Source organism: Pempheris klunzingeri, chromosome 19 (assembly GCF_042242105.1).
Source record: "Pempheris klunzingeri isolate RE-2024b chromosome 19, fPemKlu1.hap1, whole genome shotgun sequence".
Taxonomy (NCBI): Eukaryota; Metazoa; Chordata; class Actinopteri; order Acropomatiformes; family Pempheridae; genus Pempheris; species Pempheris klunzingeri.
Window position 1 is genome coordinate 13025427 of NC_092030.1, and position 26949 is coordinate 13052375.

The window sequence follows — 26949 nt, forward strand, 5'->3', positions numbered from 1 at the left end:
TATAAATTATTTTAACTCCTAATCCTCTCTGATCTGTTTGTGTTTCCTTGTCTGTGTGCTTTGAGCTGACTTGATTATTTCTCTCTGCCGCTGCCATTTGACAGTGCTTTTTTGTGTGTGACTGATGTAGGTGCAATTTGTCCATCCAAACTCTTTGGAACTTAGGGAGTTGCATCGTCGTTGGTTACAACAAAAATGCTGACCTTTTTTGTTTTGCTACTTGCAATCTAAAATCCAAGGTTATACAAACATGTTTTCTTGCTTTATATTTACTCATGTTGACAAATTTAATTTAATTTAATTCCCAGAAGATTGGTGAGACCAACTGTATAAGTTTATGTATTTTCCAAAAAAAAAAGTAATGCAGAGTGACACAAAACTCTAGCTTTGTCCTTAAAATGCTTCTCTCTGATTCCTCTGTTCTCTAGGCCGGGAGACCCCATGCGGAGCAGGGAAAATACACATATGTGGCCAATTGGGTTTCCTTCCATCTGACTTGTGCCATTTGAGCTCAGAAATGGCTTCATCACTTCTGCTCCAGTGGTTATCAGTGAGCCACCATGTTGCCTTTGGCCTGTGTCAAACCCATGCACTGCTACTGCTTCATCTACATATTGTAAATATGATACGGTGTCCTAGCTGCCCCGAAGTCTTCACGGGGCAGTGACTGTACAGCCCCGACGGTTAAACAGGCAGGCATTAATAAATAGGCTGTCTGCCAAAGACATGAACTATTAATCACTACCATATTCAAACTGACAGTGGCTGATGTGTGTTTGGATGTAAACTGATGACAAACTGCGATTATTTTCTATAAGAATTAAGAGAAGAAAAACACAGTTCACCCCATTTTATTTCTGAAACAATGAATTCCAAGTTGAGACAAAGTCAGGAAATAAAATTCTAAGAAATACATATTTCTAAAATGCTCATCTATAATATATTTAACAATCATCTGTACACCAAATCATTTTCCTGCTATGATGTTGCATTTCATACATTTTTCTTCCTCCACTCTTCACAGCCTAAGCTAGTTTATTTCATAACAGGAGTCTGGTGTGCTTGCAAGTGTGTTAGATACCCTGATGCTAATAGAACACTAGACAGTAAGGCAAAAAGGACAATCGAGGCACAAAGTCTAAACCTACTACTGCGTAAGACAAGGTGGAGGGAAGAGAGCAGTAACTGCTGCGGTCCTGTGAACCGACTGCAGCAGTTACTGCTTGGTGCTGGACAAGCCCTGCAAACGATGGTGTTCCCTTAACCTGTGGAGGAGAGCAAGAAAGAAAAAGAACTAAGTGAGAATCAAAGTTTAGGTATGAGGGCTATGCGTATGGACCGAGTCATTTATTAGACTTGAACTGTTTTTTGCAGCTGTTGGGAATTACTCTTAAGGTTTAAGGGATTCTAACCTGACGGCATTAATCCTGATGAATCCAGAGGCATCACATGGGTCGTAGTCTCCCTGCACGTCCATGCTGGAGTGAAAAGAAGAAGTTGGTGAGTCATTCGAGATCTGTCTTCAAACATTGCTCAAGAAAAACCACGAAGCGAAGGAACAAGTGCAGGATACAAATGACAAAATGAGTGAAATGTTTGGTATCATTGCAGTAAACATAAGAGACATGGTGCCTCATCAACCACTGGGATAACTGGATCATTGATAATCTGCTCTTTTGAAATAAGGTTCCGATTGATTTTTCTCTGAATGCTCCTCTTTAGCATTGTTTGTCCCGAATAACGGAGAATCAATCCCAGAGAATGAAAACACGCTCATGTACACGCTTGTAAACCATTTTAAAACAATCCCATCATATCAACTCTGAGCTAAGTGTTGAGATAATTTTGTGATCTGATGTTTCTGTCTCACAGTTTATCCACTTCTTCCGAAAAGATGTAAATCTATAACTTGTGCCACCTTGAGTTTTACGTTGCTTAGGCTGCTTGTTGAAAAGTCATCTCTTAGTGTGTGTGTGAGTGTCTCACAAAGAGTGTTCGTGTGCTGTGTAATTACAGCAGTTTCTACCTGCAGTGCTTAATACACTCCCTGACTGAGTCCTCTCCTCTCTACGACACCCCCAGTTCCCAATGTACAGCTTGCACTCATTCTTCAAAAGCACTTAGCAAAAGAGGAAATTGCCAACAAATGATAGGATAAACACTATAAAAAGAAAGACCGACAACTAAATCATCAACTCTCAATACAAGGCTCCCTACCCGGCACCTGAACACCATTATGAGTGAGTGGCTTCAAAGAATATGGTACTGTGTGTGTGTGTGTGTGTGTGTGTGTGTGTGTGTGTGTGTGTGTGTGTGCGCGCGCAAGCCTGTGATATTTTGTGTATTCCTTTAAGAAACCCTGCAGTCTAATTGAGAGTGGAGCCAGCGGACGGCGAGGAGGGTGACATTTCTGTCTCAGATGGGTGCGGAGACGGGCTGTGTTAATGACGCCGTTTACTGTTGCCCGTGGAGAGCCAACAGGATGCCAGCGGGGGTTTCATGCCTCATCTAGTCCGTGTGTGTGTATGTGTGTGATTGTGGCAGGTTGTCATGTAGCGGCAAATAAGCGTGTGTTCGTGTGAGACTACTGCCTCCAAGTGTATAGCTGCCAGGTACAGTACATGTATGTAGATAAACAACGGCACTGTAGACGTTTTCCTAATAACCTCTTTATTATACACTGGATTAAACCACTTTACCAAGGCCACTTACAACCTGTCAAAATATACTCTTATGTACAATATTCTTATACGTGTTCTTCTTATACGCACTTACTGCAGCACGACAACCTGACAGATAAATCTGATCTTATCTGCCAATTCTCATGTGTCACACATATATTAAATTGACATGCCGGCAGACAAGAAGAACAAAATGTAGTGCACTAAACTGCAACAATAAATCTTAGAAAGATTGTACATAATGTACATTTTATGCCTTTATTAGGCTGTAGTTTAAAGGCAGTAGACAGCGGAAACGAAAGTACATGGTCAGCTCATTAAATAATTAATTTAAAGTTAAATAAAAACAGAAATAAATCAGAAATACATGTATAGTTCTTATTTGTAAAACCTAATTTCTGATGATGTTTCCTGTTCAAAATCTGTTAATTATATTTACTGCCATCTTTGATGCTCATTTAAGATGATATTATGTTATTGAATCTTCAGTACTCTTAAATACTAACATTGTAATTGGCCTTAAAAAAAATCCAGCATTAGATTAGAAATGAGAAATTAGGCATTTGCTAACATTTGCCACCTTCTTTCCTTAGCTCCTCCAACAATGTGGTAACAAACTGAATATCTTTTGGGTTTGGGGCTGTTGGGAGTTAAATATGTCACACGGGTTCTGCTAAATTTTAATGAGGATTTTAAAGTTGCGTGTGACCACATTTGAGACGGATTTGTGGCGGTTTAAGGTTGTGTCCTTTGTAATGTGCTCCCTTATGAGGAACAACTGCGCCCATCTGTCAGTGGCTTCGAGGTCTTTATGGTGGTGCAACACAACACCTCTGTCGCACTCACGTGTCGTCCCTGCTAAGAAATGTGTCTCTCCGAGGTCAGGTGTTCAGCTGAGAACACACGAGCTTTTTAGCAGCGACAGTTTCTTAACAACTGACGGGCTGAAAGTTTGAGCAGTCGTTATTAGAGACTCAGCAGTTATTTATTAAATGTTTGACTGGAAACAGAATACTCACAAAAACGGAGACAAAGCAATGACCCCATACAATATGCGGAAAAAAGGCTGGAACGAATGCACGCTCTGAGTACAGTATCTCTATTTATCTCTCACACAAAATATACACTCAGCATATTGATTTTTTTCCAGGCTTTTTTGCTTGCCAAAGCATTCTCAGGAATTGAATGGTTGACTGTGTGAGACATGTTTCCCCCGTCTCCCGCTTTTTGACCTGCTAAACTAGCATGACACCCACGTACTTCCCTCTTAAAAGCCCAGTGAAATCACCTCTCTCCTCTGGCTGAAAACGCCATTAGCTCTCTGACTCTAGGGTACAACTGGAGTGTGTGTGACTGAAGTGGGGATGGAGAGGCATATGGAGGGGTTTTACTTTGGTCAGTGCTGAGCCTGCCCAGAGGGCATCAGGGGTCAGCCTCCTGAACAAACCCACTGTTACCGCGGCTAAGAGGCCATGGGGGTGCAGAGGGAGGGGTTGGGGGTCGGGGTCTGCCCTCCAGGAATCGAGCTTGACACTTCTCTGATGTCTTTGTGAAGCAGGGTCGGTTCGGTACGTTGATGTGGAGGTCATAAGAGAACTTGGGCAAGCTGACCTACCAACAGGCTGGCATGTGGAATAGCTACACTGTGCCCACAGCAGCCAAACACAGCTGTCAAGTCAGAACAAGCACACACTTTGATTCACTGACACATGGCTACTTCTGCTTTATAAGCACACACACACACACACACACACACACACACACACACACACACACACACACACACACACACACACACACACACACACACACACACACACACACACACACACACACACACTTTCACTCACACACACTTTTACTGTGTCCTTGCTTACCTGACCAACTCTTCATTGTAAAGGGATTTGGGTGACTCTCGTCCCAGGATGTAGACCTGTCCCCTGAAGACAGACAGCTGTATTTTGCCCTCCACATTCTCCTGGGACTTGGTTATGCAGTGCCGCACAAAATCACACTCTGGACTGTACCAGAAACCTGAGGAGAGCAAGGAAACAGCAACATATTCACAGGAGTAACAAAAAGTAAGGCTGTAAGTGTTTACATTCTGTTGTTTTTGACTTTTCTTAAATTTAAAACCCAGAGACCAACACCTTCAAATTCTCCAACTGTTGTCGCCAACATTTACATTTATTACTATTAAATGTTACTAAGTGGACAAAAAACATAAAAGTTGGAGAAGTGGAGAAAGAAGAGAAGAATGTAGATCCTCCATTAACAGGAGGGTGTATGGGGTGTTTCCGTCTTTCATGAGCTGAAACTCTCTGTCTCATATCTGTTCCAGGTGATGTTCATACACCCTTTTTCTTTTTTTTTTTTTTGTCTTATTTCTCTGTCCTGGCCCGTCAGTCTGAGACAGATGGGCGAGGGATGTTTCTGTGTATGTTCAGAGGTCAGACACGCCCCACTCAGCAGGGGTCCCCCTCTCATCAGTGGCTGACCTCCACCTCATCGTCTGGCCATGTTCAAAGACACAATCCTTGCCTGCCTTCATTGTCTCTGAATTGGCACACTGCGTCGGACACGACAATTACACACATGCTTCCGTTTAGTTTAGAGTCAACTAGATTTCATGCGATGGTCGTTGTGTCTACGCGACACTGCGAGTGTCTCTGTATAGTGCTTAATTAGAGAGATTTCTCTAATTAGTATTTTGATTATAATTTACAGATTTACTTTGATGGAAAATACCTTTCACTCGTAAGTGATGATCTGAAATTGCTTGTTTTAAATATGCACCTGTTAGAAATTTAAGATATAATAAGATGTGAAACTGAAAAGCAAAAATGCATTTAAGACGTTGCAAATGTTTGGTGCTTTTCCTTGATAAATGATATAAAACATTTTAATCAACCAATAATACAGGTGTAGTTGCGGTTTACTTTAGACTTGTTAAAAGCTTGCTGCATCAGCAGTGCACTACCCTTAATTGTTGGAACTTCTCTAATGAAAAATGATTTTGTATATAGTGACTGAGTTGATGTATTAATGCAAAACAGATGCAGGACAGGTGGATTGTTAACATAATCCCCACTACCAACCGTCTGCTATCTATCTGCAGAGTTATTAATGATTTAAACCCACAATGGGTTTAATCTTGGCCCTGCCTCTGAAGGTAGCACCTTTATCTCTGCGTGTGTGTGTGTGTGTTTGCTTCCTGTCTCTGGAGGGTATAACTGAAGTGCCCTAGTAGTCAGTCTCTAATGGCACTGATCCTATTATGTGGATGAAGGTGCAGGGGACTGGAGACCGAGCAGAAGGGATGATTAAGACACCTGAGCCAAGAAAAGCTCACACACACACACACTCGCACACACACTGAAGACACGGGGACGTAGGTACACATTCAGCATGTTCACTTCTTTCTAATATAAACTCCAAAGGGATGCCTTCTGACTGTAGCACAAATAATACAGATAGTGATAGTGAGTAATGGGAATTTAAAAAAAACAAAGAAAAAAAATCTGATAATGATATATTGGAATAAAAGGGCATGAAAGACAATGACATGGTTTCACTTATACTATTACGTGTATTAAGATGATGTATTTCAGGGACTTACCGTTGTAGACGAGTTCAGAGAACCTGACACCCAGTCCCTGTTTGATCCGACGTACCTCTTTGTCCATGGTAAAGGTCTCAATGTCTAAATGGGCACTCAACAGAATTGTGCCTCCTGGGGTTTCATAAATCCCTGACAAACACAGAGAAAACAACAAAATCAATGGCTATTTGCACAAAACACAACCACGTGTGTTAAGTTTTAACCCTAACGGGATCATTAAGAGATTACTAAAGACGTGCATGCACCTTTACCAGCCTGTATAATGTTGTCTATCTCAGCTATTCAGCATAATAACTAATGGTTCTTGTGATTTCACATAGTCTACCACCCTTCTGAGACCCAAATGAAAGAACTTGTGGCAGAAATACTGAGATAGTGCATATAATTTCATCCAATACATTTCTTTATTTTATCAGAACCAGCCTCACCATGAGAGACCATTCACAGGAGCATAATCTACAGACCCTGCTCATCTGAAGTAACTACAAGCAAACGCTCTATTAGCAGTCAGCTGTCTGATTGACAGACCATCACAGTGCTCACAAAACACGGATCAGCCTGTCCTGGGTAAATGACAGGGTAGGAGGCCCCTGCCAGCCTGGAGCCTGGTCCAGGACTCTGCCTACCCTGCAATTTACCCCCTCTGGACAGGGAGGGAGAGGTGAGGGGGGAAAAGATGAGGTACATGACAGCAGAAATGAAGCTGTCACTCACCTGTCAGCTAAAAGAAAAGGAGGGCCGGGAAAACGCTACCAGACAGATTTGACAAAGTAATAGGAGCTTTATCAATGACATCCATTTTTATGAGGTCTGAAATTTTGAAAAACGGGGTGCTGTTTCCCATCCAATACATGGTTCCTCACGTCATCTGTCAATTTGAATGATAGTCACTCTTTTTCTGATTCGCGCTATGCTGTCAAATGTCACAATCTGTGTGGTGTTCTCCTGACTCCAAAACTCTTTTCTGAGATTTAACAGATGAACGCTATTTAATCTCTTCCAATCTGGTTAGCAGTGGAACTCAATCTGTACGACCCCAAATACTCCAGCACTAGTCCTGATCTGAAAATGGAGAAGCACTCACTTTGAGCTGGTGGCCAAAAACAGAGCTTAGCTATGCTGCTAATTGTCTAAAGCCTCAAAAGGTTGCCACCTGAGCTAGAACGGCTTGTGGCTTTTTGATGATCCAGGGCCAAAGAGGGCACGTGGGGACATTTCCGTTGGCTCCATCAGATAAATAAGTTAAAACTGCCCTCCAACACAACTTGGCTTTAGTGCTCCAAAAGAGAACTAGCTTAACAGAGAAGAGCAAACAATGAAACACTACCTGCCTAAGCTCTCACAGTGGCAGTTTAGTTAAGCTTAAAGAGACAACACCCCCAGTGGTTTTTGAGGTTTTAATCTTTATACAGTTGCTGCAGGTATGCTAACCATGCTGCAGGCCTGAAGGGGTTCAGGTCAGGAATTAAGTCTTCCTGAGCTGATCCCCTCTGACCCTTTAGGCAAACTGTTAGTCCAGCATAAACCGGCAACACATGCAAATAAAAGCAGATAAATCTCTAAATCGCGCAGGCACGTATCGTGAAATATGAAACACTTTGCCATTTACTTTTATTTTATTTAACATTTTTTATAGATAATTTCAATCAATTAAAACGGATAAAAAAATAAACAAGTAAATACATTGAAAATGTTTTTGACCACTATTTTTCTAGTGCAACTGTCTTGGAGTTTGGCAGCAGCGAGGACTGGACATGAGGCAGCCTTTTCATCGTCAAAAGATACAAGCATTTCCAACAGCTTTTGATAGGTGCAGCTCAGCTAATGCCAACACCGGTGCACAGGTCAGAGGCCTGACAGCACTGTGACAGGTGGGAAATGTTAGTCTGGCACACGGGCTGTTGGATGTTTTGTAGCACAGTGACAACATTCTTGACAAACCATTTCAATCCCCTCCGCCTCCCTGACCCCACACAAATAAATATGACCCAACACAAATAGGTATGACATGTCCTCATTCAATCCCTCCCATTACCTATTGTGCTAACACGACTGCCGTTCCAGAAGAGACCAACATGTGCACTTGATGGTAGTTATTCAACCACTTGGACACCTTGTGCTCCACCTCTTCCTATTGCCTCAGTGGAGGAAAAAGCTTTGAACCTTTGTTCAGCCGAGGGGAGAGAAAAGTGGGCTTCCCATTTTCCAATTTCTACCTGCCAAGTTGCACCACGGCCAGTGTCTCTTGGCCAGTCAATTTGCCAATCACGTGGGGAAAAATGTGTGAAAAATGAGTATGTCTTCCTGTGTGAGTGTGTGTGTGTGTGTACAAGAAGCCAGGACAGCTCAATGCCCTTGTAGATTAGCTGTAGTAACACATGCAGAGATCAAACAAAGGAGCGTTTCAAGTTTCCAACTGATAACAAAGATAAAACATCCCTGTGTGACTGCATGCACATACGTGATCAACTGTGTATCCAGTGAGGCATGTGCACCGTTATGAGGTTTTATGTTTATGTGTGTATGTATGAGTGAATGGAAGTAACTTCGGTGTCTATGATTCCAGGTGCAGCAGTGTAAAGCATATCCTCTGACGAGAATGTGTTTTGGCATCCAGCCCACCTTTATGGAAGTGGAATAGCGAGAGTGACACTCGAAGCACTCATGTAAAATAACTGCAAATTGCATGAAAGCCCTGTATACTAAATGGAAAGCTTTTGAATGGATGTAAAATTAAAATATTGAGACGCATTTCAGAGTGAGTGCCCAAATGTCCATCTCACTGCATTTACAGTGTACATCACTTTGTGATGCTGTCAGACTAATTTGGCACAAAATCGAAAAGTGTCATAACCAAGACAGATGAAAATATTATAATTTCTAATTCCTTACCTCGGGACTTCATTCCAATGAAACGGTTCTCTACAATGTCAATTCGACCCACACCGTGCTTTCCACTAAGAGAAAGACAGTAATTTCACATTGAATTAGCATAGCTCACATAAGGCACATTAAAAATAACAGTTAATAAAGAGCAATACAAAACAAAATGACAAACTGCCAAGAAGGAATTTTTTAGTTTTTAGTTTCCCCTGGCAATGGAAATCAATGTAATGAAGAAGCAGCATTAACAGAGACGCTCTATAAAACTATTAAAGTTAAATGTCTTTTTATTTGTCTAAAGTGCACGTCTCTAGACAAATAACAAAAAAAAGAAAAATCTTCACTGGTAACATGCTCAAAGCTCAAGAGCAGTAGAAGAAACAGATTTTTCTTTGGCATCGTTCGGCTTACCTTACGCACTTTTCATTTATTCAGACAGTTGGAAAGCAGAGAGACAGAGTGGAGGAGACACAGGAGGGAAAACTCTGGTGGGATTCGATCCCAGGCCACTAGCGAGTGACACTCATCAATCCAGAGGTGGTGAACTTAACCACTGCTCTACCTCTAAGGACACTTATATAGTATTCTGGTAGGGAGGCTTCCTCGCACTGGGTATCTAACAAATCATACGTGGAAGGCTCTTCATCAAATGCTTTTTAGACGGTGAGCCACAGAAAAATGCTTACCCGATCTCATTGAGGTATGAGAAGATATCCAGTGGTGAGTCCTTGGACTTGCCGTCCTTCATATTGGTCACAGAGACAGGCACTCCTAAAGAAAGAGCATGCTGATTTCGTTAATGATATCACACCAACATACAAATAATAGAAAAGTAAACACGTACTGTTACAGACAAAATAAAGCAATGTCAAAATCAAAGAGATTCAAAAACTGAAATTAATATTTGATGCAATGTTTCATCAGCAGACTTTAAGGTACATTTATCCCATCAAAACGTCTTTCTATACAGCACAATATTACAAGAACATTTGCATATATGATATATACCTCACTTCACTGATACCTGATAGATATATATATTTTTTCAGTTTTTCAGTTAAAGGCGTGAACATGCCTGCTACACATGCTTTCTGGTTGGGAGTTGATGGAAGGATTCTGATTGGTAGCACAGTCAGTTACACCACTACATAGTTTTATGATGTCCTTTCTGGTTTCTTGATTGCCTTCGTGGTTGCCTAAGAAATGTTATAAATCTTTCCAATAATACATAAATATGGTCTTTGAATGTTGTGCTGTATTGTAACGTTCATAGGAAAAAACCTGCACCTTTATGAGTGTTTATACTATCAAATCACTACTAAAACAACGGCAAATGTGCCCAAATGATATTTGCTCTAAGAGAACTCAGGTGATTTTGAGATTGGACAATATATCGACACATATCCAAAAAGAACAATGAGGAAACATTTTAACCATTACACAGCCTAGTTAATTGACAGTTTTGGGAAATTTCTTTTCAACTGACTAAATAGTCAAAGAACAGCAGAGTTGATAAAATCTGCTGACAAGCGCTCATTATCTCAGTCACTGAAATCAATAGTCGTCAGCGAAAAGTGAAAACCATTACAAAAGGAGGTGGTGAGAAGGGCTAATAAATTCAAAGGCTCTACTCATTTGAAAGCTGTGAAATCGTGGGCAGGCCTTTACCTAATTCAATTACTCACGCCGCTTTGTTACCCATATTCTCTTTAGCACCGAGATGTTTTTGTGCCACGGAGTCCTTGTGTGTTCATGCGCATGTGCAGGAGACAAAACCACTTGCAGATTCATCACCCATCTTCCTATTAGTATGTCTCTAAAAGACACCCACGTCCACTCCACACACTTCCTCTCCAAAGCCACTTAAACCAAGTATGCATCAATCACTGTCAGGGACCTGCTTATTCATGGCCTTTAGTAGCACGGGCCAAAGGTGGAGGCCAGGAAACAAACATGACACATGTGTCCATGTGTGTGTTGAGAAGGGAATATAATCATTTGAGGACTACACAGGGAGAGGAAATTACAGAAAATGTGTTCACATTCACTCTCCATCCGTCCAAGGTTCAGTCCTATACATACTTCAAAGCTATTTGGCTGACAACTGCAGGCATGCTGAAGAGAAAAGCAGCACTTCTGGTTGCCTTTCAGCTAGCGTTTACAAAGCCCTGATAGGACTGACACGTGAAGGACTTGACAAATTTTTTTAGACAAGGGCTTTGTTGATGGCCCATTCTCATATCGCGGGAATCTTGGTGGCTCCCATGGATAAAGAAAAAGTACCTCCCAGTGCAGGAGAGGGCAGTATGGATGATGCATTACTAAAACCGCACCCCCTCCCAGATACCTAATAATTAGATTAAAAGTTCAAATAAATTAAGTGTCTGAACGTGGGAGTGTAGGGGCTGGCCTTTCGTCCCTGTGCTCTCTCTTTCCTTGCTCTCTCCATCATGCGGGTTCTATCATTCACTAAGGGGGCTTTTTCTCCCCGTGATCCTTTTCTTCAGTTTTTCGCAGCCTAACAGTGCAGACAATGGGAGCGCAGACACAGTTGTAGGAAAAATTACTGCTTTACATTTTTCCTCTCTGTCTCTTTTTCCTCTCCACTCCTTTGGCATGAAAGGAGGGAGGGATGAAATTTTTTTTTCCTTCAAAAAGGGAGAGGAATGGGGAATGGAGTGTTTGACGGGGGAAAAGGTTCCTGTCGTTAAATATTCTTTTTTAATCAGTGAGAAAACTTTGGTGAGAAAGGCAGGGATGAAAAGGTGGGAGGGGGAATGAAATGAAACATTCTTGTGCTGATCTTGTGCTCAGAGGGAGGAGTAGGCTCGGGCCTTTGTGTGGACAACTAAAACAGCTTTTGTCATAGGGTGCTCAATAAAGGCACAGGGAATATGTGTGAAAACAGAGCACAGGCCTGCAAAGAACCCGCGAAACCAGACTAGGCTTTACTACTGCATCACTGTTTTACAAAAGCATATCCCATCTCCAGCTGAACTGACACCAACCTACTTGTTTTTTAGTTAAACATTTCTTTGGGAAACTGGTAAAGTGAGATCTGAACACCATTTCAGTGCAGATAGGCCTACATGTTGACTGCTGAATGGCATTATAATTTGCACTTTTGGCAGCTTTAGTGATCACAAATATTCCCTTCAAATCCTAACCGAGCCAACCTTCTGAACTTCCTTTAAATTACTATTGTAGCTCATAAAGCTGCCCATCAAGCCCATGTGCTCAGAGGAGCTAGTGTCTCTCAGCCAATTGATGTTAGTGCTCTGACCAGGAATGAAGGGACATCTGTGCCATTTGCCTCAGGCTCAAATGTTTCTTGCCATTTTCTCTTTGCGCAAACATGTGACACTTTTCGCTCTTCAGCCCAGCCCTCGTGGCAATATATCTAATGAGCGCTTCTCTGGCCCCTCGGGGCTTGGTGTATTAGCTGGACTTAATGCTTCCGGCCCGTGTGTGTGCCCCCCGGGCTAAACATGGCAGCTTTAGACCAAGTAATGCTGTGTGGGGTTAAGGATAAGTCTGGGTGGTCAGGAGCGGTGATAAAGTGTAAGCGGGTCAGCATGAGAAGTGTAGCCCTGCAGTGATAACCATCAATGTTAAGTAACATGAAGACATGGACTAGAGTGAGGATGGACAATATCTCTTAGTGATGTATTATAAAAGGTTCAGACCTATTATCATTGAATAAATATCATGCAAACTCACTGAGGCTTCTTTTCCACTGCGTGTGCATGATATACAACAAAAAATATTCCATCAAATTTGGATGGGCTGAATTTAATTTGACATAAAATCTGTGCAAAATTGAAGCTCAAATGCAAAAGACCAGGTTCTATTCAACAGACAAACACCAAATCGATCTCACGATCGGTCTGAGGTTTTCGTTTCTTTCCAATTAATAATCAATAATTCATTTGAGTAATGAGCTCAAATGAATTAACTCAGTCCTGAGCGTTCATAATGTATATTTGACATTTTTGGCCAATTACACATTTGTCCATCTACAGTGTCTCTCAAGTTTTAGAACTCATAAAAGGTAAAAAAAAATAAAGAAAACTGACAGAGGAATCAACAGGTGACACGTGTTGCAAGCACAAACCATTTCTGAACTCTATTTCCACTACGTCGGGGGTGTTGGGAGAATCTTCTGGATTCTTGGTCATCAGGTACAGGTCAGCCGGAGCATGGCTCTGAAAAACACACAAACGCGCATTTTATTGCCCTTGATGAATAATCAGGACCTTCTGAGACCTCATCAAAGAACGGTACTGTGAATGGGGAGACTATTGTGTGAGGTGATAACAGACAACTGGAGACAGGGCGGTTAGAAGAAAAGAGAGGGTGATGCGTGAAAAAGGAGAAACCTGAAAACACCATCAGGAGTTGACTGAAGACAAAAAAAAAAAAAAAAAATCAATGTTCCATTTTTCTCCTCTATTTGGTTCCATTTTCCCTGCATGGCCCTTCACAGGGGAAGGTGGGGAAAAGTGGGATGTAGTGAGCGGGAGAGTCGGAAAGGGCAAAAGAAAGAAATGACTCACTTCCCTAAGAATAGTGAACACTTGACAAATCAAAAACACTGATACTATGACAAAACCCGTTTGAGCAACACTATGTCCTCATAACATTCTGCCTGTAAAAATCTCAGATCTGTCGATTCTATCACGTGCCCGTCTTCACTTCCTCTAATCTTCCAGTTTTCTTGTTCTGATTTTCTGAGTGACATTTTCCTTCTATTTTCAAAATGAAGATTTTTGCTAAATGGGCATCACACAACAAAGCCTTAAAGTCCACTCCCTAAATCCTCTAAAGTTGTCCTGGGTGACAGACGTTTGTCGTTTTTTTTCCAGTCGGTGGGAGCCGGGAGCGATTTCAGTAAGTCACGGTTGGGACCTAAAAGAGCGTGGTGGTCTGACGTGCCTGCCCAATGATGTGGCCCTGTAACAATTACACAGCATTAGGACAAGACGATGGCCAATGTCTCCTGAGCTGAGGCAAATTGCAGGGGAACTATGCAAAATAAATACTGGGTGCATTTAAATGGAAAGCTTTACCAGACACTAAATCATCTTACAATAACTAATCGGCATCTGCTCGTCGCCTGTCACTGAGGAGAAAACGAGCAGCGCAATCACTTTCCTTCCTTTTAACTAAACACCAAAATTGACTGGGAAGGCGCCCGGCTTCCGCTCCTTTATTTTCTGCCTCAGTGCCCTGAAAGATGCCAAATGAGAGCGAACAGGAGAGGGGCGAAATGACTACCCTAAAAAGCCTTTTGATGCATACTCTTTTTGAGGAGGGAAAGATGGGCTGAATTTTAAATACTGGAGAATAAGAAGGTCTATGGTTCCTGAGGTGTTACATGCTGGTTGTAAACGAGCGGTTGTCTTTTTCAACCTTCAAATAAAATGCACTCTAGCACATAACAGCCATGTAACAGCATTTCTTAGTGGCGGGTTGCTACCTTACAGAAAACTTGAAACAGTGTTTATATATTACCATTATGGTTTCGGATGTGTTATGCCTTAATTAAACATCCTCCCTAAATAGATTGAAATATACCCTTTTAATTCTTGTGGACAAAATATTTTCATATCCAGTCGGGGAAGAATTCCAAATAACTGGCCCTATGTGAGTGTCTTTCATGCCAATAAAACAACAAAATATCAAGTATGGAACGGCACAATGGCTTTGAGAAAGTGCTCATTTAAGAACAATTTCCACCTGATCAATTAAAAAAATGCATTTTTGAAATAGATACAAATGTATGCCTCTGGCTGAGCAATGCTTGAAAACTCATGCATGCATCAACAATGAGAGCTCAGACTTGTAAGCTTTTGGATGCAAAGAAAAAGGGAAAAGTAAGAGGAATAGGCTTGTTTCCAGTGAGTGCGAGATCAATGCATTTCAATTCAAACCCCCTGCAGGTGGACCTGTCCCAAAGCCAGGGCCCTGAAAGAGAGGAAAAGGTAGCGACAGAGAAGGCGGGGGGCACGGGGTATTGGTGGGAAATGGGGCATGAAGCGCACCATCATGTAGCACAGAGCAGCTCCTTTGGCAGTCTTTGCTTCTGCCATATTGTTGTGCTAAACGTGGCCCATACAGCAAAGAAGAAGGCTGACGCATGAACTTAAAGCAAGTAAATTTCTATCTTTCCACATATTAGTTGCCTCATTGGTTTTCAATCGAAGCCAGCAGAGCCAAAAGAGGCAGCGGTGGCAGGAGGGAACGGGGGGAGGAAGGGAAGGGAGTGTTGAGAGGGAGATAGAAGAGAAGAGGATGGTAAAAACATCTTTGGCGCAATGGGTTGGAAATGACACTTAAATCACCACGTTTCAAGTCTGTCCTTCTCTTTCAAATGCAAACATGGCAAATTGAGACAAAAATAAAACAATATACATGATGTGCCGAGGAGATATTTATATTTATATTTTTAACACCCAGGATGTTTTGGTTAATGTTAGAGCCTCAGCTGAATTTAATGAGGACAACGGCACTTCTACATGGAGGCAAAGCTACAGTGATGCCGAGATGAACACAGGGAACACTTGCTAAGTATTAAGGGTCAGAACAATCAGACCTGAGGGCAGCGAAGGCACATGACAAACACTGACCTCTTTGCTTCAAAGCACACATTCACATGCATACATACACCTACAAGCCCACTTCCTTTCCCTACAGGCAGCCTTCTGTCCATCCATCTTTCCAGCCAGCCATGCGACCAGCAGAAAACAAGTTTTCATTTCCTCTAGGTGAGCAGAGACTTGGCGTTACGCTCCTTTACCCCTGGTCAACACGAGCAGCGGCCCATCAGCTCTCTGATCAAAGAGCGAAGTGGGCCCGGGGAAGCTTACTGACAGAGGCTATAATTAAGACTGAGGTGATGTTTTAATGACTCAGGACGAGTGTCGGGCTGCCTCAGGCTGGGCCCTGACTGCTCATGTGTGCAGGGACAGAGACAGAGGGAGGAAATCAAATTTGATGAATACTGCAACTTCTTATCCGTTAATGCCAACAAGGAGTGGGTAATCTTGTCCTTGTGCTAATTTTTTCACTGCAATTCCCATACATGGCATAACATAAAAAAATTTCTGACAATTTAACTGGGCAACATAACAAGACAGAAATGTTACTTATAAGTAAGCCTACAAATTACATATCTGGCAAATCAAAGATCAAACTGTTGGAAATCAAATATTGCCATAAAGCAGTCCTGCCCATTTTGCAACACTGCCTACAATGGTCAAAAAGAAGAGATACTGAAGGGATGGCACTTAGAATACCTTCCAATGAAATATGTTTTACTTGAATCTACCTCAATGCAGTCAACAGGTACAGGATAATAGTGGTAAATGTGTCTGTATAAACATGATAACAGATAGGAGAAGTTGACCTAGGCACATGTCTTCACATAGGTTTATGCTGCCAGATGGAGGTGAGTAAATAAAAAAAAAACTCACTGGGCCATTGTGCTACAGGCAGCGTGGTTTAGGGTTATCAGGAAGGATACAGTGTTAATCATAGGAGTAACCTGAACTCTGCCATCTCTTATCTACAGGAGAACATATGAGCGACCATTTGGACATTTCCTAATCTGACTGCATTGAGCAGAGAGGGGTCTTTGTGCCACAGGTGGGGGGCATCGGGGGGTTTCAATAGTTGAGGTCCGCCCTGAGCCTTTAGGGCTGTAACTGGAGGAGAGAGAGAGGCTGATACAGAGAGGAAGAATAAGGTGACCTCTTTCAGATGACCCTCTTGGTCAATCAGAATCTGTCATGTTGTTTTCAGCATTTGGCTGAGAAATTCACTTTTTTGTTGTTCTACTGGCTATTAGACACACAGGACTTGTACTGGCGTTCAATTCTTATTTGTATTTGTATCGTAATTGCATTTAAATTCATGTTTGACGTAGGAATTATACTTAGATATTGTGATGTTGCTGTGATGTTTACCTTGAGTATGATAAAAAAACATTTTTTTTTAAAAAAACATACTTGAAAAAGTCAAATTACCAGAAGGGCCAAGGGTTGTGGCTACTGAGAATTACTCAATTATTACAGCTTCAAAGTTCAAAATATAATCTCGTGCCTTGAGTAATGTATTCAAATCCTTTTACCACTCTGGACCCCTGCACCATAAATATTTCATTGTATTTAATGCCATTAATCGATTCAATATTGGAGTAAATGGTCCAACACAAAACCCCTGAATGAAATCAGTTACACAATACTGTCATCATGCATCGCTATGCTATTGAGGCAGTTCGTCTCTTTCTTTTCAAAACATTTCTCCACAGGCCGACCACTAAAGAGGCAGCGGAGGGGTGGGAAAGGGACGGAGAAAGAGAGTGAGAGATAGAGGTCTGTGAGTTACAGTGGCCCTGCCCCTGCATCTCCACTCCAGCAACGCGGGACCCCTCGCCTTGCTGTGACACCCCGTCCATTGGGGACTCATCTGTCTGGCGCGCTGTCTTTGTACTTTACTGTTACTGGTGACATTTTGGTGTCACGGTGTCACGATGAAATGGCTCCCCTCCCACGTCGCAGCCCGCGGCGGCGCAACCAGTGGAACAATGAGGTCCCGAGGAGTTGGGGCTGGAACTCAGGAGGCCCCAGCTGGGCGCAACGCCCTAACCCTTCCCCCTCCCCGGCTCCCATGAAATCGGGAATTAGTCGAAGCGTTGCTGACGACAAGTCAGTGTCTGTGTGTCCCAGGCTCTTCCCAGGGCCTAGCCAGGACCCGGGGTGAGTTGAGACAGAGACACAGACACAGCGACCAAGGGATGGGAGCTTTGGGGGTCACTGGGGGCAACCTGTATGTACTGCTCTGCCCTCTGACCCCAGCAGAGATCAAACTCTGTCTCAGCCATGGCACTGTGGGAGAGTGAGTCATGTTTGTCTCTGGCGGGGTTGGCATGGGTCAGCAGAAGGGACAGAAGCTTCACTGCGGTGTTATTTTTATGGTCACTCCAAGTAGATGATGCACTTTAACCGTACAAAAAAAATATCTGTCAGCTGTTGTGGGAACGACAGCGAACACTGTGTGTGGGTGAAAGGAGGACCGAGGACGCTACGCACTGTATTCAACAGTAAAGTGTACCACTTTTAAAAACCCTTTTTTGTGTAGCTTGTCAAATGTTCTGTGTGCTTTTCTCTCCGATTGTTCTTTTAGTTTTAGCAATAGAATGCATCATAATGAATTAGTAGTACAAAACCTTTTATGAACAGGCATCAGAAAATGACACTGACTGTCAAGATATTAATGCACATTTGTACATTTTATTTCCACCTGTACAAATGGTACAAATGTCTCCAGTTCAGTCTTAACAGATTTTTGAACAATGTGCCATTGATTAAGATCATAAATAACCCACTTCAGTTAAAGTTGGTATAGTCAGTGGACCTACTGTTGATTCATTTCCCTGTAAACACATCACACTGAAAAATGTTTTTTCCAAGAACTCACAGACATAAGGAACTTGTCTTACCTTAGGATCCTCCAGGATGCCAGACTCATAGCTGTAAAAGAACATAATAAAAAAAAAAATGACAGTACATTTAATTATGATTGAAAAACTAAGATAGTGACACTGGAACTAAAGAGGATGTGCCACACTAGTTCTACCCACCTGATATGCATGAGGTTGGCATCCATGCTCCAGGGTGCCCGGGGAGTGACAGGCACAGGGATGCCATGTTTCTACATGTTGACAGAGAGCTGTTATGTTACAAACTGTTTGCCTGTAAGCTAACCACACCTGAAGCTTACAGCAGAGGCTTTAAATCTGAGCTATACTTGTCGAGAAAGCTCTGAATACAAGAACCAAGCAAACCATTTCCAGCGACTGGTTTTTGGCATGCTGTGTAACCAAAATACATTTGTTCCCCCCCACACTGCTTTTGTCTTAAAAAGTCCACAGCGGAAAGACCAAAAACAATCCACAAGGAAAGATACTTTCAGCATGTTCAAAGGAAAAGTCAACAAATCAGTGTTTTTAAGATTGGGTGCTATCACAAGTACTCCACAAGCCAGCAAGAAGATGGTAGCGACTAAAACATCATGAGCACCCTCTAGTGGGGACGGACTGGTCTAAACCACCATCAACCTAATACTAAATCCTTCAGACAATTTTTTTTTAGCAACATTTCAAATTTTACTAAATTAAATGTCCAGTGACAAATTTTAACATCACTGTTAAGTAAATAAAGTACTTTTGGACTGTCATTTTGTGCCCTGATAACTTTTGTAGGGCATGTTTGGACATTTTGTAGACCAAATGGTGAATCAGTAATTCCAAATGATTCATTTTCAATAATGAAAGTAATCCTAAATTGTTAGCCCTACGAACCAGAAAATTAAACTGAATTTTGTGATTTTTTTTTACATTGACAGGCTGATGGGGTTACCTGTGCATACTCCATTAGGTCTGATCTTCCCCGGAAGCGGTTGTAGAACTCGGGGATCCTCCACGGTGCAATAATCTGAACAGTACAGAGAGCGTGAGATTCAGCCTCCCTGCAGCAGCATCTTCATCATCATTTCATAACATATAAAGTGAAAAAAGGAACTTACCTTAACGTCAGGGTAGAGGGCGTAGCAGGTAAGCTCAAAACGAATCTGGTCATTGCCCTGAAAAACACAAACATAATGGTTCAGCTCTATATACCACATGCGAGGTGTGTCGGTGCACATCTGTGTTTAGGTTAACAGTTTAAAATCATCAACAGCAACTAAAAGTAAGATTTTTTTCATTATACTTTAATGCACAGATTATTTCCTTGATTAATCAAAGAATTGTTTGGTCTGGAAAGGGTCACAAAAAAAGTGCACCATGCCATTTCCCAAAGCCTAAATTTGAAATAGTTAGGTATGTGCAAAAAGCAGTCTAAAACCCAAGGATCTTCCAATTACTATCATAGAAAATAGTAAACGAAAAAAACAGAAAACATTTGAGAAGCCATTGCCCCTTTTCTTAAAAAAAAAAAAATTACTCAAAGCAGTCATTAAAATGGTATATACTTTCCTCCGTTTCTTTCTTCATCATCAGTTTCAAGATTAATACAAAACTAACTGCAGTGGAGTGGGCTGCATTGTCTTGATTATCACACATAATAATGTTACAAGGTATTTCTTGAAGTCTGTATTGTCACTTTATAATGTGGTGTCTGTCTCCATCTAAAGGGTGAATGTGACCACTGCATTTCAAGTGATGACCGTTTCAACTAAGTATGACGTGGAAATGATCCAAACACCAAAATCTGTAAATATATTAAAGACATTTAAAAAGGAGATACTATTTCTTCTGAAGTCAATCACAAAGGATTCTCCTTCTTTGAAGCTGCAGCTTTCACCAGACAAAGAAAAGTCAGTGTGCCAAAATAAATGAATCTGACCAAAATGCCTTTAACTATTTTAAGTATAATTTATTTAATGAGCTATTATAACCATTATATCTTTATAATGTTACTGTCATTTTGTTATAAGAATAACTACAACTTAGACCGCTGCTGTACATAAGAGTGCCCTGAACTATGTTCTTATCTTCACTACTTCAAAATACGTGGAACTGACATTCAATCCTTTTTCTATTTTTATGACACTTTTGAACAATTTATTTAGTTTCCAGGTGCGTGATGCAGTGCCTTTTTCTCACCACATGGAGATTATTAATTTGGCAAAAAACTATTAACAAAGCCAATACGTCTTTAGACAATACCCACAAAATTTAGTGAAATGACAATGTGACAGGATAACAGATAAAGTTGTCAAATTTGGCAAGGAACCTTGGGCAATCATCTTTTTTCATTCACTTGTTACTCATTACATCTGGCAGGCGTCCAAAGCAAACAAAAAAAAAGCAGAAAAAAACATATTTGCATCTTCTTTTAAACTGCAGTGACTCGATTCATTCAGATGAGGACGTAATAGAGATGACATCAATTTCAGTTTGGCAGGAAACATCTTTCAATGAAAAGACCACTTAAAAGCTCCTAAATGAAGAAGAGCAGAAGAGGCTCTAGGGAGGGCAGATTTCTGACTGTTGCAGTTTGGTTTTTCAACCCTGCATTCCACAAACTTACCCTTTTCTGTCCCAGTTCTTGAATAAAGGCAAGAAACACATTATCTTTGAATAAATTTCATTTGTGGCTGGGATAGGAGTCATTTTAGCAGACGCTTGGTCAATCTCCTTCCTCTGATTGTTGTCTCTTGCCCTGCGTCTGGTTTACCTTTCCTGTGGCACCATGGGAGACAAAATGGGCACCCTCCCTGCGCGCGATCTCGACCTGATGGCGGGCGATGCAGGGCCGAGCTACTGCAGTGCCCAGCAGGTACCGGTCCTCGTAGACGGCATTGGCCTGAACTGCAGGCCAGATGAAGTCCTCCACAAACTGTGCACGCAGGTCTTCAATGAAAACCTACACAGGGGCGGAAGTCAGGACACAGAACACGGCTTTGTGTGAAGTCTCTGATCTCTGGGTCACTTTTATGTGAGAAATATTTAATGAAATATGAATGCAAAAAAAAAAAAACGTGCACAGTAACTTCCTGCCATTATAGTGTACTATGACTTTGGGCCTCATTCACCAACCGTGCTTAAGAAGAAATTTCTTATGTTTTCTTATTTTGGGATTTGTTCCATTTTGGGAAGAATGGGATCTATGCACACCCAAGAGCACACATACGCACATTTGAGTGCTGGCATGTTTGTGCAAAATAACTGGGTATTGGGTTTTCTTCAATTCTGCAGATGTATATATTTTATAATATATGAAGCTCTGATACATCTTCACCCCTTCAGCGGGTCTGTCTTTGGCAATACTCTGGATACAGGGATGACTGAACGATTAAATGGATTTTCTTTTCAATTGTTAACGTTAATCAGGACCTAATGGTAAGTCACATTCTGTACTTTTCTACACATCAGACGAATAAGCTACAATACAGATTCAAACATTATCCAATCAAATCTTCGGGAATAAAGCAACAGAGTCCCCGATTCCATCAAATCTGTCAGGACATTTTTATTTTACTGCAGGACTTAACATTTTCTTTTGATCTCTGAAGCCCCCCCCCCCCCATTTCTGTGTGCGCACCCGGCCCTGTGGCCTCATACCTGTTTATGGTGACTGGTAGGGCGTTCACCTATGAATACAAATCTGAACGACTTTGAATCCAACATAGACTGTTCTTAGAACTTTCCTTGGCAACAAAAATAAGAAAAAAACTTAACATATTGGTGAGTGTTCCTGAAGAGGCAGGAAACTCGCTTTTGGTCAGACACACAGTACATTGTCATTGCATGTTAAGGCCATAGAAATTACACAATTTATAGGAAAGTATAGATGAAAAGGATGATGTGAATTTGGTGTCTTAATGCGAAAATATTGGCCTTCACCTTCTTGATTGCCTGCATTTCCCACCAGCACATGAATTCTAGAAAATAACAGCATGGGGTACCCATGATCCACAATATCCATCGTTAGTTCACGGAATCTTTGTTTCTTGTTAACTGCCCACTTCTCTTCATGCACATTCCCCATCTCCTTACTGTCTGCTGTCTAATGAAAGCTGAGCATGCCAAAAAGATGATATATGGAAAAAAATACCAGCATTATGCGAAACCATATGCTGTCAGACAATTAACTAATCAATTAGGAATCTTTTGGCAGGAACAAAATGGCCGGTGTTATTCTGAAAGAGACATCATATTGCATTCTGTCCGTTACCTTCTTTGCACCGAGGCTTTCTGCCTTTTTCTGAGCTGCTTCAAAATCCTCATCTTGCCCGATGTTGGCCTAGAAAAACATATATACAAATACAAATTTGCATGGACACAATTTAAAGGGCAAATACTGTGCAGTTACTTCAGTTCAGAGCTCCTGTAGAATAACATGCAAACTGTTCACATGTAAACAAGCAGGCTTGTGACTGTGCAAGTGTTAAACTAAACATGAGAATATTTTCCTACAAAGACGTGATACGAATCCAGGAAACAGCACAAGTACTTAAGTATGCTTTTGATGTTTCATTACTTTGTTTTAATTTCTGTGTTTTCTGATCATACATTCACTGAAGAATAACTAGTCATGTCAATGCTACAATTCAACACACAGTGTATAGCACATCTGGCATAATGACACTGCAGCGGCACAAGGTCAACTATCCTTCTGTAAATGATCAACTGGTCAGAGACAGCAGACAAAACTTTGCCTGTATGGCTAATTTTAGCAAATTTGCATGTTTACATGATGTCAATTAATTATCCTTATTATAAATGATCCCTTCTTAAATGAATCAACAAACAAACTCTTTTCATTTACTTGTGAATTACTCTTGCATACCAGATGCATTATTTAATTTGATTTAATATACAGATATCAACACCCTGCAAAACACCTTCCAGTACAAGCCACTGGCAGCCGTTTCTGTGTAATTGCCCATTTGTGCCTGACTGTGATTGCAAAACTATGCACTTGTGTGAACCTGTCAAAGAAAATTAAATCAACAAAGACAATCAATTAGACGTTGGATCAGTGAATGCTATTCTTCCTCTGTTCCCTTAGAGAAGCAAAGGCAGAAAGATTTGGAGGGCTGCACCTAGCAAGCAATGGCAGTGAACTATAGACCATCCCCCCCTCACCCCTCCCCGAAATACAAAACCACTGAATGAAAAGTTAGACAACAAGAAAATCTGCCTGCTGTGCAATTCTAAAGTGCCACAGGGCAAAAAGTAAATCCAGCCAGATTTGCGGTGGCATTATGAAGCCAAAGCCGGTACTATAGCCCCAGCAGGACTTCGGGGACAGCCACTCCTACGTGCCTGAACGACTGAGCGTCAGCTGTCTGAAAACAGCAAATTCTAAAACCTCAGAGATGTGTGACATGCAAAAGCAGCTGGTTGGAAACACAAAGTAAGACAGCTGCTGCACACATGCTGGTCCCTTAACCTTACCAAGAATGCGATCACGTCGTAGCCCTGTTCCTTCAGCCAAACCAGAATACAGGACGTGTCCAGTCCACCGCTGTAGGCCAAAACCACTGTACCCTTAGACATGATGGGGGCCGCTCAGTCCAACAGGTAGGGAAGCTATGCAGTGGTAGCAGAGAAAACACAGCAGGGAGGCTCAGATGTCAATATATAACCCAAATGTCAACATTTGATCATTGTCCACAGCCAGGAGATTATTAATCGCACTGGCAAATTCTATCTAACATTGAAGGGTTAGTGAAAATCTGCTTCCGGAACTTCAATGCCAACTGATGAACGTACAAAACAAGCCACCTGACACCTTTGGCAACATGTGATGGGTGTTGGTGCTATCTCAGAATGATCAGCCAGTGAGAATAAAGGTGCGGCAGCACAGCGACTCAGGTGCAGTCCAAAAATGAACTGTCAGCGTTAGATTTTTATTAATTTTATCTTTTTTTTTTAATTTTTTTAATTGTTGCTTAAAAATGAAGTTGCTTATTCTGCATTCAGTTGTTAATGTTACTGGCAGTCAGTCCTGACAGCATCATTTTATCATCAAACTGCCCTGAAATTATTTAGCCGTCCATTTTGGTTGTTTTGCTTTTACTGTGGTTATTTAACGAGCTGGGACGTGTTGGGATAAAATGTATCTCCTCAAACGAATAATCGACCGATTAGTCGAGAAAATGATGGTTAGTCGCAGCTCCACCTGCATCACTTGTACCTGTTGAAAACAATGACGACAAACCTTCGCTACTAGCAAGATACCCTCCGGCAAAACGAAGGCGGAGGCTGATAAAACCAGATAAAACCTTTGACCTGAAGGATAAAAACACTAAGGTAGGTCGTACTTACTTGTGAGGAGCAATAAATAACGGCTGGCCGGTCGCGTTGCAGTCGTTATTAGGTCGACGAAGAGTGGAGGACGGTAGTAGCGTGCTACGTTTGCCTCTCCGCTGCAGGCACGCAGACATCGATGCTGCACTCTGATTGGTCCAGCTCCCGTTGCGTCAGCACGTTTGGAGCCGAGCCCCCCTGCTGCAGCGGCTCGCTCACACATCTGCAAAACACGTTGAACGGTGATGCTTCTCTTGTTGCATTACGAAGATAGTTTGGAGCCTGAGCCATACTAGGACCTAAAGTCAGGTGTATTAGCAGCAGAATAAACATCACAAGTAAAAGTACTGCGGAAAGAGGTTCATGTAACTGATATATTATATATGCTATTATATTGTTAGATTGAGGTGGACCTAGTTTGACCTACTTTATAAATAACAGAGGTCGGTATTTTAGGGTTACTAGATAAATCTGGGTGTTTTTGAGAAAATTAATGAGGCAGGGAAGAAGAAGAAGTACAAATTCATATTCATTTTTTTGGACTCACATATCACATATTGGATAATGTTATTAAAATGACAGCATTTAAAGAGGCCCAATGACACAAAGCAGCCACAGCAACTGCTATGAAAACATATAAACAACACACAGGGTCACACATTTTGATGGCTGTAAAAGCAGAATCTGTTGGCCAGTAGTGCATAAATCTGTCAATATCCGGTCGGCCTTTTAGTCTTCAGCGTCACAGAATCAGCCAGGACACAGATTTCAGTACAACACTTTCTTTTTTTTTTTTAAATAAGTCAATTTATGTCATACTTTGGTACCATATCATGATAGAATAATAACATGTTTGAAAATGGCATAGTAACTGGTAATAATGACTTAATTTTTTTTAATAAATCACTTTGTATTGCTTTACAAATCAGTATTTAGCTATATAAAATAAAGAAGGGAAAACACATTTTTTCACATTTCACACATACACATAGGCATCAATTGTATTATTTACAAACGCACATCAACATAGGCTTAAAGAATAGAATGAATTATTTCTTTTATTTCAGTGCCTCCCAATGCTGGTCCTGGGGGCATGATTTTTTTTTCACTGGCTTGCCCATTTTCATCCATGTGGTGAATCCCAGCTCCAGTCTCTGCAACGTCCAGTCCTGTGTTCCCACACAGACACGGAACGTGAAACACTTTTCTTAATTCCTCTGACAGACACAAGTTACTTTACTCCAAGCAGATAACATCTGATGGCATTTTGTCCCATAAACTAAATTTCAAAGACGGGTGTGCCGAGGTCACAGTTGACTTTGGCCTCTTCTGCCAGATCTGTGTTCATCTCATTTCAGTTTTCCATCACTCTCAGGTCTACATCATTGCAAAAAGAAAAGTCCTACAATTTAAAATGGAGTACTGGTCAGTTCAGTCTATTAGGAGCGGTTTATTAAACTTTATGGTTAAGTACTTTAGTTTGTCAGTTTTTTTTTTTCCAGCAGGTACTTCTGTAAACAATACATAGAAAACAATGGATTTTCGATCACAAGGCAACTGCAACATGTCAGCGACAATCATCTCCAGGTGCTGTGTGTATGTAGCGGTCATCATTCTCTGTCCCATTTGTTATTTCATTGTCGTGGCTTTAAGTGATGAAGCGCTCCAATGCAGTTACCTTTTACCACAGTAGTCCATTAGAGGTCAGTATCTGCTCAAAGTCTTTGACTTTACAACAAGCTGCTCTCAGTAGAGTCCACTACAGCAGTTACACAGCATGTGCAACTTACACAGGTCTTGGGCTGATTCTTACAAAGGTTTCATTCAAGTGTGGCACAACGTTTCTGAACCATGTTCTGAGAAGCTGGGATGTCAAACGTGTCCTCACAAAGCCTTTTTTTATACTGCATGTCGACTTCCGTTGCATGTTTCACTGAGAA

The 26949-nt window shown here is 41.4% G+C and overlaps 1 protein-coding gene across 1 annotated transcript; it reads right to left on the minus strand.

The window, feature by feature from the left end:
• Nucleotides 1-841: 841 nt before the first annotated feature.
• ass1 (argininosuccinate synthase 1) lies at nt 842-25046 on the minus strand. Its single transcript, XM_070850519.1, has 15 exons — nt 25028-25046; nt 24155-24289; nt 22929-22997; nt 21429-21617; nt 19774-19830; nt 19608-19682; nt 18830-18900; nt 18689-18719; nt 13301-13391; nt 9873-9957; nt 9196-9260; nt 6301-6432; nt 4559-4715; nt 1413-1478; nt 842-1265 (listed from the first exon to the last, which is right to left on the minus strand). The coding sequence occupies exons 2-15, from the start codon at nt 24254-24256 to the stop codon at nt 1217-1219; spliced, it is 1239 nt and encodes a 412-aa protein (XP_070706620.1). The 5' UTR covers nt 24257-24289; nt 25028-25046; the 3' UTR covers nt 842-1216.
• Nucleotides 25047-26949: the final 1903 nt, after the last annotated feature.